Raw genomic sequence first — 12,505 nt, forward strand, 5'->3', positions numbered from 1 at the left:
AGAGAGTTAAGAAGGCAAGAATTGAATTGGCATAGGAATAAGCTACAAGAAACATGACTATCACTTTTTAAAAGTCTATATATATATATATATATATATATATATATACACACACACACACACACACGAATAATTTTCTCATTTATTATTCTCTTCATTGATGTGGTTTCCCTGGTAGAAGATGTTAATATATAATTATTTCACGCACTGCTAAGCCCTTCCTAAAAGTGACATCTCCGTGTAATTATTTTTCTTTCTTGAGTCTTGATAAAATAATGGAATGGATATGGAGGGAAATTTAAAAAAAAAAAAATTGTTCTTTTTTTTTATTGGAAAAAAATAATAGATAATTGAAAAAGGGCCTCGTGCAAGCATCTTAAAAGAGGAGCATCAAATTTTAGTATTAAGAAGACACAAAGAAAACAACAAATTATGAAATTCTTATAAAATGTCACTGAAATTCCAGCGACTAGGAATGTGATAGTTATTAATAAATTGTCAAGTTGAACATTTGTAATTTTTTTTTTTAATAATTCTAATTACTTTTTATTGTTGACATTTTATCTTGGATGGAAATACGAATCAAAATTTTGTTGATTTGAGGTAAGTTAAGGTGTTTCCTAACATTACTATTTATTGCTACACGATCAAAATTATAAAAATTTACAAATTAGGGTTATTTGGTCAAATCTAATATGGATTATACATGGATGGTAGTTGGAGTAAGTGGCTCTTCCATGAGTCTCTCGTCACTTTCCTTCGATCGATGAATAATCTGCTATATTCCATAGCCGCTTCTTGCTTTACGTTCCATTATTCATTGTACCCCTCAAATGTGTAGATTATGTGAACTCTTGAGAAGAAGCGAAGCGGTCGAAAAGCCGACAAGATTCAATGTTATTTATACATTATTACAAGTATTACGTGAATAGAAAAAGGTTGTGAATAAAATTAAAAATAAGGTCGAAAATTAAAACCATATCAACGGCTCTGATTGTTCCTGGAGGTCAAAATTCTTTAGAGTTGGACTACTAATGTGGGCCCTCACAAGTGGATTTATTTACAATTTAATACTTATAATTTACCTAATTAATCGAGATAAAGATTTGAGAGGGTTTTGTTAAGTCATACTTTAATGAAAAGTTTATGCTTCAAATCAAAGACTTTGTTCCTCCTCTAATGGGGGCTTTATTCCTAATAATGACACTATAATTATAAGAAAATCACATTTATTTACAATGTTGAATTGACTAAATTGCCCTCGATAACCGTTGGAGAAAAATATATAAATTAATTTTCTTTAGTCAAAAAATCATCAATTGAATCTGCGAAAATTTTACATTGAAAAGTGATGGAAGTCTTTCATTAATATTAGGCGCCTGTTTGGCTGCACTATTTAGCTGATTAAAATTCTTTTTTTTTTTCTTTTTTTACCGTTAGTAGGTCCCACATCTGCATTTGAGTGCGAGGGAAGTCAACAATTGCGGCAGAGAATGGTCCAATAATGGCTTAAATTTTAGATGAAAAGTGCCACCAAACAGGCATAGATCTAGTTAAAGAATCGAAGTAGACATTTTTATTTGAATTAGTCAATTTAATTCGGTTCTAGCTCTAATCCAATTATCAGTTCTTCTTACATAATCGAATAATTTGTTCATGAAAAGTTTTGTTCTAGAATTTTCATTAATACTCTATCTAGTCCAATTCCCGACAAAATTTTATACGTGTTTATGGAGTATCATATAGTGTATACTATGTTATAATTAAAATTCAAATGATTTTTTATTTATTTTTATTTTTTTTGGAGTGCAACAGAAGCTCATTGACATAAAATGATCTATGTAATGAATCCATAAATGGAATTTATAGAGTTTACTTTTTACCTTTTTTGAAAATCGAGCATTTATGGAGTTATTTAATCGACGATACCATTTTACTTATAGATCAACTTGAAACTAACAATATTGCGTCATCTTTGATCTTTTTTTCTTGATAAGATTAACATTTTTGTCAATTTCTTTATCGATAAAATTCAAATTCATAATGCTTTACCACCATAAAATGCAAGAAAAGATGCTAATGTGTGATAAAAATATGACATTATTATGAAAAACACGTAATCTCTAATTATAATACTCTATCTATCCCATTTATGTAGGCTAATTGTCCTTATTTTCTTGTTTCAATTATATAGTCTTGTTTATTTATTGAGAGTGTTTTGTTTTGATTGTTTACTAATATACCATTATATAATTTGCATAGTCATAACTAATTTTTCTACCTTAATCTTGAAATTATTCAAATATAAATAAGGATATACTAGAAAAGTTATTGACAAAAATTACTTTATCAATAACATTAAAATCCTGTTTGGTAGCAATTTTTCATCCCAAAAATTAATTTTGTTTTCCGTTATTTCACTATTTCAAAATTATTTTTGACTTCTTTGTTCACAAATGAGACTCATTTTTTTCTTTAAATGTCAAAAAATCAATTTTCATAATCATTATCGAACATGTTCTAAATAAGATTTCTTAATTCGTGTGAAAATAAAATTAACCTCTATAAATGGGATGGAAGGAGCATTCCATAAATCTACTATCTAGATTTTATATTCTCATGTAATATAATTGTAAAAGCTTCATTAATACTATGTCATAATTTTGGATATTAACAATCTCAAAGCAAAACAAACCTATTGCTTCGCACATTCAATGACCGCCACATTGTGTCAAACAGGCTCTCGAATGTTTTATTTTTAGATTTCAAACGTTTGAGTTGACAAATATATAATTTCTTAATTTTTTGGACTGGAAAATTTGTCAAACAATCATAGATTTGGCTATATATTTTCACAGGCAGCTATAGATGGTGTATTTGTCGTAGTATCATTTTTGCCTTACTTTACTGCTCTCTCTCTTTAAATTGCAAGCTAAGTCTTCTTTCCAGCTTTTTGAGGACCCTCTTTCACATTCATAGAACCCCACAAAAACAATTCACCCACCAGAGCTTTTATGAAGGAAAAAGAAAATCAAGTCTCTAAAAATGAAAATGGAAAATGGGTGTTCTTGTGAAGATTAGATTTTAGTAAATTCTTTAATTATTAGCACTAAAATTATTATTATTTTCTTGACTTCTTTTGGCCCACTGCAGGCCACACCCTCTACTTGTAAACTACTCCTCTTGAGCTGCTGAACTTTTTGTTGGCTATTCTATTTTTTTTTTTTTTTTTACTTTATTTTTTTGTTTTCTGGCTTTTGTGGTATTCTTGTATTTCCTCTCCGCACTGGCAACATATCTAGGCTCATTTAGGATCTGTTTACACAGAAGGCCCTTTCTTTTTTTCTTTTTTTGATCTTCAGGGAAGAAGATCGAGTTGTTAAGTTCATATCATTTGCAAAGGTAATAGCTTTCTTTTGGATTTCAAACTAGCTCTTTATATTTCTTGTTCTTTAATCATAAGTATTGCATTTCTTGATTTTCTTCTATTTTTTCCGAAGATTTATGTTGGGGATTAGATTTGATGATGTAAATTCACGGGTATTAATTTTCTGCTTAATTTATTATTAAAATGCTGTAATTTATATGATGGTTCTTGCTTCCACATGGTTTCTCTTGAAATGGAATTTTACTGATTCGTTAAGTGCCCAGAAAATTAGGCGTATATGGTTTCATATTTTCTCAAAAACATTAATTGTGATATAATATTTTGCGTTAGTATTATGTCAATTTTTTTTTCTGTTGAGCTTTGCTTTTCTTCAAATGGTGAAATCTGGTTTATCTTGGGCAAAATCTACTAGGTACAATGGAAATTTATCGTCAGAATTGCTGAAACTTACGTGCATAGCTTGCCATTTGTGTGTGTTTTTTTTTTTTTTTTTTTTTTTTTTTTTTTTTTTTTTTTTTTTTTTTTTTTTAATGGTCATCTCATATTTATGGAATCCAGGAGTATATGGATTAAATTCGAGACGGGATCTTAGGGAACAAAGCATAATTATTTATTCACATCCAGTTTGCGGTAGATGTCTTCCGGAAATTTAAAGACTGAGTTATCAAAGGAGTATGGAGGTGTTAAACTATGGGTTTTAATTTGTATATGTATGGGTGCATTTATCGTTTTGATTCTTGGTATCTTATCAATGTGGGTTATTTTTCGGAGAAAATCTCGGAGAACTTTGAACAAGTACTCTCTTTGCCAAATCCCTAACGTTTCCAAGGACATCAGGGTTGACAGTGTTGGGGAACAAATTATGCATGATCGCACGGAAAGTTTAATTTTAACTCTTAATGATAAATCAAGTGATAAGAATTCAGAGAAGATGTTAGTTAATATGAGTAGAAGCAAATCAAGTGATGTTGATAATAGCAGCCAGTGCAGTTCAATGTTTCATCATGAAAGGGCATGTAGTTTTCAATCAGGAGAAGAAGGAAGCTCTGGGGCTGCCCGAAAACAATCTACAATTTCATATGGTTTTGCGATGCCGTCTCCTTTGGTTGGTTTACCTGAAATATCCCATCTTGGATGGGGTCATTGGTTCACACTTAGGGATCTTGAAATAGCAACAAATCGGTTCTCGGCAGAGAACATTCTAGGGGAAGGTGGTTATGGGGTTGTGTACCAGGGAAGACTTGTTAATGGAACAGATGTAGCAGTTAAGAAGCTTCTTAATAATCTGTGAGTATTCTTCCAACTTCTCTTAAATTTGTCTATACCTCTCTATAGAGATTGTATGACAGATTTTCGTGATTGAATTACCAATTGCCTTGCAGTGGCCAAGCAGAGAAAGAGTTTGGGGTTGAAGTAGAGGCCATAGGCCATGTTCGACACAAGAATCTTGTGCGTCTTCTTGGCTATTGCATAGAAGGAGTTCACAGGTTAGTTAAACATAGATTTGAAGCTGCTTTTAAGTTACTATGGTGACTTCTGGTAGTTGAATGCTCAAATACATTTTCTTGAGCTGTGTTTTCTACTTGCAATTCTATTAGCTGAGATTGTATAATTTTTGTAAAGGATGTTGGTATATGAGTATGTCAACAATGGCAACCTGGAGCAGTGGCTTCATGGGGCTATGAGACAGCATGGCACCCTTACATGGGAAGCCCGCATGAAAGTTCTGCTTGGAACCGCAAAAGCGTAAGTAGATCATTTACCACAAGCCATTCGAACTTGCTTTTGTTTATCACTTCATCCATTAGATTTAATGCAATCATTTACCAAGTCATCTTGACATTTTTAATATCTGAGCGAGGCTTTATCATTCTGTACCATCCAATCAACGTTTACCATTTTTATGTTGTTGACTACTTTTATTTCGTATATAGAACTAAAATGCAAAATGATCAATTAGACAGAAGGCTCAACTACTAATGAGAATTTAACGCCTGTCCTTCGCTTCTATCCTTGATAACTCTCATGTTGGGTTTGCAGGCTTGCTTATTTGCACGAAGCTATTGAACCAAAAGTTGTTCACCGTGACATAAAATCTAGTAATATCCTAATTGATGACGAGTTCAATGCTAAGGTTTCTGATTTTGGATTGGCAAAGCTCTTGGGATCCGGAGAGAGCCATATCACAACAAGAGTGATGGGAACGTTTGGGTATGAGTGCTTTTCTGAGTCTATTCTATCTATTAGCTGTGGTTGTTATCTGATGCTACATTAATAAACTGACGTCTTATGTAAATCAGTTATGTGGCTCCTGAATATGCAAATACTGGCTTGTTGAATGAAAAGAGTGACGTTTATAGTTTTGGTGTTCTGCTGCTAGAAGCTGTTACTGGAAGAGATCCTGTGGACTATGGACGTCCTGCTGTAGAGGTAGTAAATCCTCAATATAATATATACTACCCAAGTGAGTGTTCGGTACTTCCAGTTAACAGTAATATTCAATACTTTTGTTATGGCAGGTCAATCTTGTTGAGTGGCTCAAAATGATGGTAGGGAACAGAAGAGCAGAGGAAGTTGTGGACCCTAACCTTGAAGCTAGGCCCACGACACGTGCTTTGAAACGTGCGCTTCTGGTTGCACTTAGGTGCGTTGATCCTGATTCGCAAAAACGACCCAAAATGAGTCAGGTTGTTCGAATGCTTGAAGCTGATGAATTCCCCTATCACGAGGTGCAGTTTCATCATATCCGTCTTTGAATTTCTTTAGGTTGCTAAGTTGCTTTGTTCTGTATGTTTTTGCATGCGTATATTTTTGTTTACTGCTTTCTAACAACTTAAAAAATGCTTTTGCAAAATATCCACTTTAAGGCACATGAAAAGAGTAATAGCATGTTTGAAAGTTGTTTATAATTAGTTTAAATTATAAATAGATAGAATTGAATGGTAGATAAGTGGGCACTACTTCTGGGTCTCATGAAATATGTGGATAAAAAATTGATTTGGTTGAGTTTTAAACAGATTATAAATAAGAGTCTAACAAAGGTATAATGCATGTACATGAACACGCCAAAGATTTACTGTGCTTGGTTCATTAGTGAATTCTCACAATGTAGAAAACAGAGCCATTTAACGAGAATGATTACAGAATAACTCTCAACTCTACAGATCAGAAATTCCTTAAAAACCCATTGCCCAAAATCCAAGCGCATCATAGAGGAAATTGTCTCCATAAATTGTTCATAGCTGTTTTTAGGATTTCACTTTAGTCTTGGTACTTTCGAATTTATGAAGGCAAATTTCCTACTCCATTTTGATGCTTGTGAACTAAGAAGCACGGTTTCATATACGATATGGCTATGCGGTTACAACTGTTCAAAAAATTAGGATACGCATGTGCGTGTGTATACATAAATATGTAATATTTTTCATAAGTTAAATCATAAAATACAGCATTAATTTCATTATTATAAAATAATTAAAATACAAGCTTGACAATAACAATAAAATAAAATACTAAATGATATTATCTTCAATCCTTAAATGTTCCAACTTCATTTGCTTCAACACCATCACCATCAGCTTTTTCATTATCATTAACAATACAAACTCCAACACTGGCTCATCGAGTGATATGTTAGCAATCTCAAGTAGCCTAACACTTTAGTATTAACACAATGTTACATGTATTAAAAGTTTTGAATGCTACATTGTTTCTATTTTCAGTAATTGGACTCTATTTATCAATTAATTTAAAACTCTAGTTGAATATAAATCAAACTTGACATTAAACTTCATACATGATTGACCCACTTTTAAAATTAAGAAAAAAATGTGGGCGCATTTTTTATTTTTAAAAAACATAAAATTTTCTCCTTAGGGTTTCAACTTTCAAGTGCTGTCTGTCTATATGAAAATAATGCTAAGAGCTTGGGTGTCTCCGTGTCTCTCTTACACTACAGTCACCCGGCGATAGTTATTTCCACTTCACTTGTCAACCATGGCATTTTTCATTGCATTTGCTGGTAGGTTTAGTTTTTCTCTATTTTTTCAGAGCACTTGTTGCATTTTGTCATGTCCATGAACTTGTGAGATCTGAAAAAAGACATGCCATGTGTTATTTGTGAGACTCGTCCAGCGCATGTCGATGTTCGTTTGGACACTGACATGCTGTCTCCAGCAAACTGTTGGTGCAACATAGCTTGTGAATCACCTTGGATATAATAATTTTGTTTATGAATGTTCCTGTCTAGGTGGAGATGTATATCAAAATTAACCTTGTGTAACTACAATATATTTGATTTCATGCATCTTTCACGTGGTTGTTTAACCCTCTTACTGATTCATAATGTAAATTGGGACTTCAATGAACAATTTGAAGTCATAAACGGTCTACTTGATTAACGCCTCGAACTTCAAATTTTCCCTTGCTGCAGGATCGGAGGACGAGAAAAAGCAGAACCAGCATGGAAATCGAATCAACAAAGGAGGGCCGTGGTTCTTCAGCTGATCAGGAAAGCAGCGGGGTAGGACAATCAGAGCGCCATATATCTGAACCAAACCACGGCTATAACTGACAGACTTAATCCCTCGGGTGAATAATTGCTTCTCCCCCTCCTAGTGCTATTCACAATTTCGAAATTTGTTTCTTTAAATATTCCTATATGTTAGTCGAGTTATCGAGAAAAAGGGATAGTCAGTTCTAAATTCTTGAATCATCGGCGGCTCTTTCAGTGTGTTTGCTGTCACTTAGATGCAGTAGCGAGAGATGGAGTGTTGTTTGTACAGATTCGTTTCGTGGACTAATTGCCGGTCTTCAAAAACATATCATGATCATAATTTTTATTTTTTTACCATCCTTCCATGTGTTTCACTCGATTATGATCATCATTCCATGATGCTTGCTAGCTTGTTTTTTTCTTTCAGTTTTTTGCCACATATATTGCAACCCCGCCCCTGTCCCCCTTCTCGACCTGACCTGACCGGAGTGGACCGGAACACACCCGACTCCCTCTCTTTCTCCCATCAAGTGGATAAAGTACGCAAGCATGAACCAGGGGCTGTGCTTGTGTAGAAAAGGACCTGTGTGGGGACTACTTTTTTCTGGCAGCTCCATATGGCACACTCAGGCAATTTCTGTAAACACAAGAGTGGGAGACAGAGAACCTAGTTGTCTCTACAATTAAATTTGAGTTAGTTTGTGTTTACATACTAATTGGTCACAGAACAATTCCAGAATACTCACATGGGTCTGCTCCATGCGAGTAAAATATTGCCAAAAAAACCCCACCCACCCCTTGTATCGGGAGTATTTTGGAGTGGTTCTGTGAGCCCCTCCATGTACTCCAGGCATTCCTCGTTAAATTTGGGAGCACTATTTTTTGTCCAGACCTAACAGTATGCAACAGTAATATGATCATCAATTCTAGTTGAAAAATAGAATCAATCATGTTCATGTACATCTTCGTTGACATCATGTTTGACAAATTAGTGAGACGAGAGCTTTTTACACATTGATTTTAACACCACCTTAAACAACCAACGGTAAAAATTTTGACACAGGGAAATGTGAAGGAAGCTATCAATCACGTGTACAATTAGTTTAATCCAAATAAAATAAGATAGGATAGAATTCTTAAATTAACTGAAGTACGTGAAAATTGCTGAATTTATATGAAAATTTAAGCTTTAACATGATATCGAGACACACGAAGGTATTACATTTAACTCTCTCATTGCCCCCTTTCACACACGAGAAATGAGATGATGCGACATTTTTTTGCCCTTTCATGTGAAGACATTGAACTTGAAGTATAAAGTTGGTTGGGATACTTGACTTTAGTTTAACTTAGTCTTCCATTTGCACGGCCTTGTTTGGCAGCAAATAGGGTTGTTCTTGATGGTAAGGACTACCGATGCACCTTTGACCTTACATTTGATGTGCTGCTGTGACAAAAAGGTTGACTATGCCGGTTCTTTAACAACTCGACCCACCTTAAAATTCTAGAAATTGTGGTTCACCACAATGTCAAAGTACAAATAAGTACACAACCCAAGTCTAACAGCTGTATTCAACAAATTATAAGGTTTTGAGGACATCTTTTCAGTTAGCTTCTTATTACTTGAGCTGTGAAGCTTAGGTTAATCTAAGCTCAGATTTTTATTTTATTTTATTTTTTCCATAAATTTAAATAAACAAATGTTTTTTCTTAACAATAAAAACTTTTAGATGAGACTTTATAGCGACAGCTCTTGCAACATTTTCAAATTTTTTTTCTAAATTCACATAGAAATTATGAATTTTTAATATAAATGTAATGGATAATACATATTGCCCCCCTCAATTTATTTATTTATTTATTTTTTCCTTCAAGATGAGAAGTTTGAATCCGCCACTAGTTTAATATGATACCAGAGCAGAGCTGGCAAATATCATGCTTCGAATTTCCTCAATAACAACTAAATATTTAAATGAGACATTTCATATAAAATTATGAGATTTTTAAGTATTTATGGAAAAATAGCATATGTACACATAGCATATTTAAATTGTGTTCTATGGTTTTAAGAATTTAAACAAATTGACACTAAGTCATTGATTTGGATCATTTATGCAAATTTATCATTCAAAGTTACAGTAAATATGTTTCATGTTTTTTTAATAATTATTTATTTATTTTGCAACAATAGGAACAAATGCTTGTTAGTAATTGTTTTCTTCTCCGTTTGATACAGCCCCTGTTTGATCCTCATTAAATTACATTTCATTACATTCTATTTTTCTCTCTTTTATTTTCAACTACACAATCTTCCATAAAATAATATTACACGTAAATCGAAAATTTTTCCTTCTTTTTCAACCATCCATTTTTCAACAAAATACTATTCCCCCTATTTTCATTACCAAAAATGGAGGCCAAACAGTTTTGAGTCCTGTGTGTTCAATGCATCATCTCATAGTTTAAAATTTTCAAATGAAGTAATTTAAAATCGCGAGTTTAATTCTCATACTCATATATTCACTAAAATAGAACACGTTAAATTTTAGATGAAAAAATGGATACTATTAGTTGTGATGAGAGAAAGTACTAAAAGATTGGTCTCTTGAAGAGGTCGAGGTCAACGTAGGAAATTCCCGAACCATAATAAGGCCCCGTTTTAGAGTGATTTTTCACTCAAAAAAATTGATTATTTGACCGTTATTTCACTATTATAATCGTCATTTTTAAGTTCTTCACTCACAGGTGGCCTCCACTTTTCTCCCTAACAGTCAAAAAATCAATTATCAAAATCATTACCGAACAAGCCCTAAATTTGTTTCCATGTTGTTTCTTTATCACTGACACGCTTCTTTTATTGTTCATATAATTACAATTCCTTTAGGTTTAGAGCATGTTTGAGCATACACAACCATGCCCTTAATAGTTTACGAGGTTCACATTCGTCTTAGCTGTTTCTTATTTACGAAAGTTGTATACATTTATATGAAGACAATGTATATAGGCATCATGTTATGTATGAATATGTAGACTAAATTTAAATAAAATAGTTGTATCTAGTGTCTAAGAATTATGCTATTTGTACAAACTAGAATGACAAATTTGTTTTGCAAACTACAACAATTAGACCAATCATTTTAAAAATAGTTTTTGGAATCAATGGCCTAGATTTTGTCAATACTTAGTTTGTAAACTAACTTTGTAAAAGTAGATTAATTCAGTGTCTAATAACTAGAACAATTTATTTTCAGGCACTCTCTTTTTTAAACCTTAACAACAATTGGTTCATTCAATGAGAAGTACATATCTTGGACTTGAGAATGTAGCACCCCACCAGATGCCTCAAGAACTTCATTCTCTTCAATCAATCTACATCCTGGTGGTTTCTCTATCTGCTTGTTCTCCATTGCAATTCTTCGCTCCATCGCTTTTTCAAAATATCCCAAGGCTGCATAAACATTAGACATCAAAACAGCCCCTCATCTAATTTTTATCTAAATCCATTAAATTTTCTGCTGCCCATTTGGCGATAACAATGTTTGGTGATTCCTACAAGCTGCTAATAGCAAACCCCATATTACAGCATCAGGGCTAATTGGCATACTTATGAGCTTGGCTGCTTCTTCCACACGTCATGCTCCGCCTAACACGTCAACCGGACAACCACAGTGTTCTATCGACGGCTGAATTTTATACGTGCTTTCTTGCAAATCGGCCTGTTATGTGTGATTGCAGGCTCTCACAGAATCTGGTTCAAGATTCTACGATTCAAGCCTGGAGAACGGTTGAGTCACTTCATCTTTCCAACATCATTGAATTGCAATATGATATTCCTTTCCTTTGGACAGCCTCAAAAACTTGGCGCGCCATTTCAACGTTTCTATATTTGCAGTACATGTCCACGATAGCTGCTACTACGATAACATTCAATTAAATTCACTTGGCCTTATTTTCTCCTCTTGCATTTTGCTGGAAGGATCCATTAATGCCTCGATCCACTTCCCATTTCTAGCATAACCATTCTGCTATTCCAAGAAACCTCATTTCTCAATGATATTTTATCGAACAATCTACCAGACTCATTGATTTCTCCACATTTAGAAAGTCCCATAATCACAGAATTTTCAGGCAACATCTAAATCCTTATCTTTATCAAACAATTTTCTAGCATACCCCAGAAGCCCACAATTTGCATACATATGTATAAAAGAATTCCATATATATGGATCAAATTCCAGAACTAGTTTAATGATTCTTCCATGAAGCTGAGCTCCATCTCTTGCCAGTCCAAGTTGAGTACAGGCCATAAAATACCGAGGATAATTTAGCCCTCCGGGATGAATGCTTGAATTCCCTGTTAGCTTGATGCCCATTCTTCGAATAGTGTTCTGTAAAATCACATTATGAATTGACGTTCGTTTATTTACGTGTTATAATTTGAAGTGATTATCTAAGGTTCCATGATCATATAGGATGTCACAAATTGTATACTTGATGGATCGGGTATAGTAAAACACAATTCGTGATGTGATCAAAATTATGTCGTTTACAATCGGTTCATAAAGTTGGACGCTTTATGTTGATAAGATTGTATTGTTCTTATTAAGATTTGTCTAGATTTT

The 12,505-nt window shown here is 33.5% G+C and overlaps 1 protein-coding gene across 2 annotated transcripts; it reads left to right on the forward strand.

Annotated features, from left to right (window-relative positions):
- The first annotated feature begins 2,910 nt into the window (after nt 1-2,910).
- On the forward strand, nt 2,911-8,242 carry LOC111370991 (probable receptor-like protein kinase At2g42960). 2 transcript variants are annotated; one of them, XM_022992920.1, is made up of 8 exons: nt 2,911-3,402; nt 3,947-4,675; nt 4,771-4,875; nt 5,012-5,134; nt 5,429-5,599; nt 5,689-5,818; nt 5,908-6,117; nt 7,821-8,202. In XM_022992920.1, exons 2-8 carry the CDS (start codon nt 4,023-4,025, stop codon nt 7,959-7,961), a joined length of 1,533 nt encoding a protein of 510 aa, XP_022848688.1. In that variant the 5' UTR covers nt 2,911-3,402; nt 3,947-4,022; the 3' UTR covers nt 7,962-8,202. The 2 variants fall into 2 exon arrangements, with proteins under 2 accessions (XP_022848688.1, XP_022848690.1); XM_022992922.1 differs by lacking the exon at nt 2,911-3,402 and having other exon boundaries at nt 4,023-4,675; nt 7,821-8,242.
- The last annotated feature ends 4,263 nt before the right edge of the window (nt 8,243-12,505 follow it).

Source organism: Olea europaea, chromosome 21 (assembly GCF_002742605.1).
Source record: "Olea europaea var. sylvestris chromosome 21, O_europaea_v1, whole genome shotgun sequence".
In the NCBI taxonomy this organism is placed as follows: Eukaryota; Viridiplantae; Streptophyta; class Magnoliopsida; order Lamiales; family Oleaceae; genus Olea; species Olea europaea.

Coding starts and splice junctions, on each gene's coding strand:
- LOC111370991 (XM_022992920.1), top strand. CDS start 4,023: ATGTCTTCCGGAAATTTAAAGACTGAGTTATCAAAGGAGTATGGAGGT. Junction 5,135..5,428: donor CTGCTTGGAACCGCAAAAGC/GTAAGTAGATCA, acceptor TTGGGTTTGCAG/GCTTGCTTATTTGCACGAAG. Junction 5,819..5,907: donor ATGGACGTCCTGCTGTAGAG/GTAGTAAATCCT, acceptor TTGTTATGGCAG/GTCAATCTTGTTGAGTGGCT.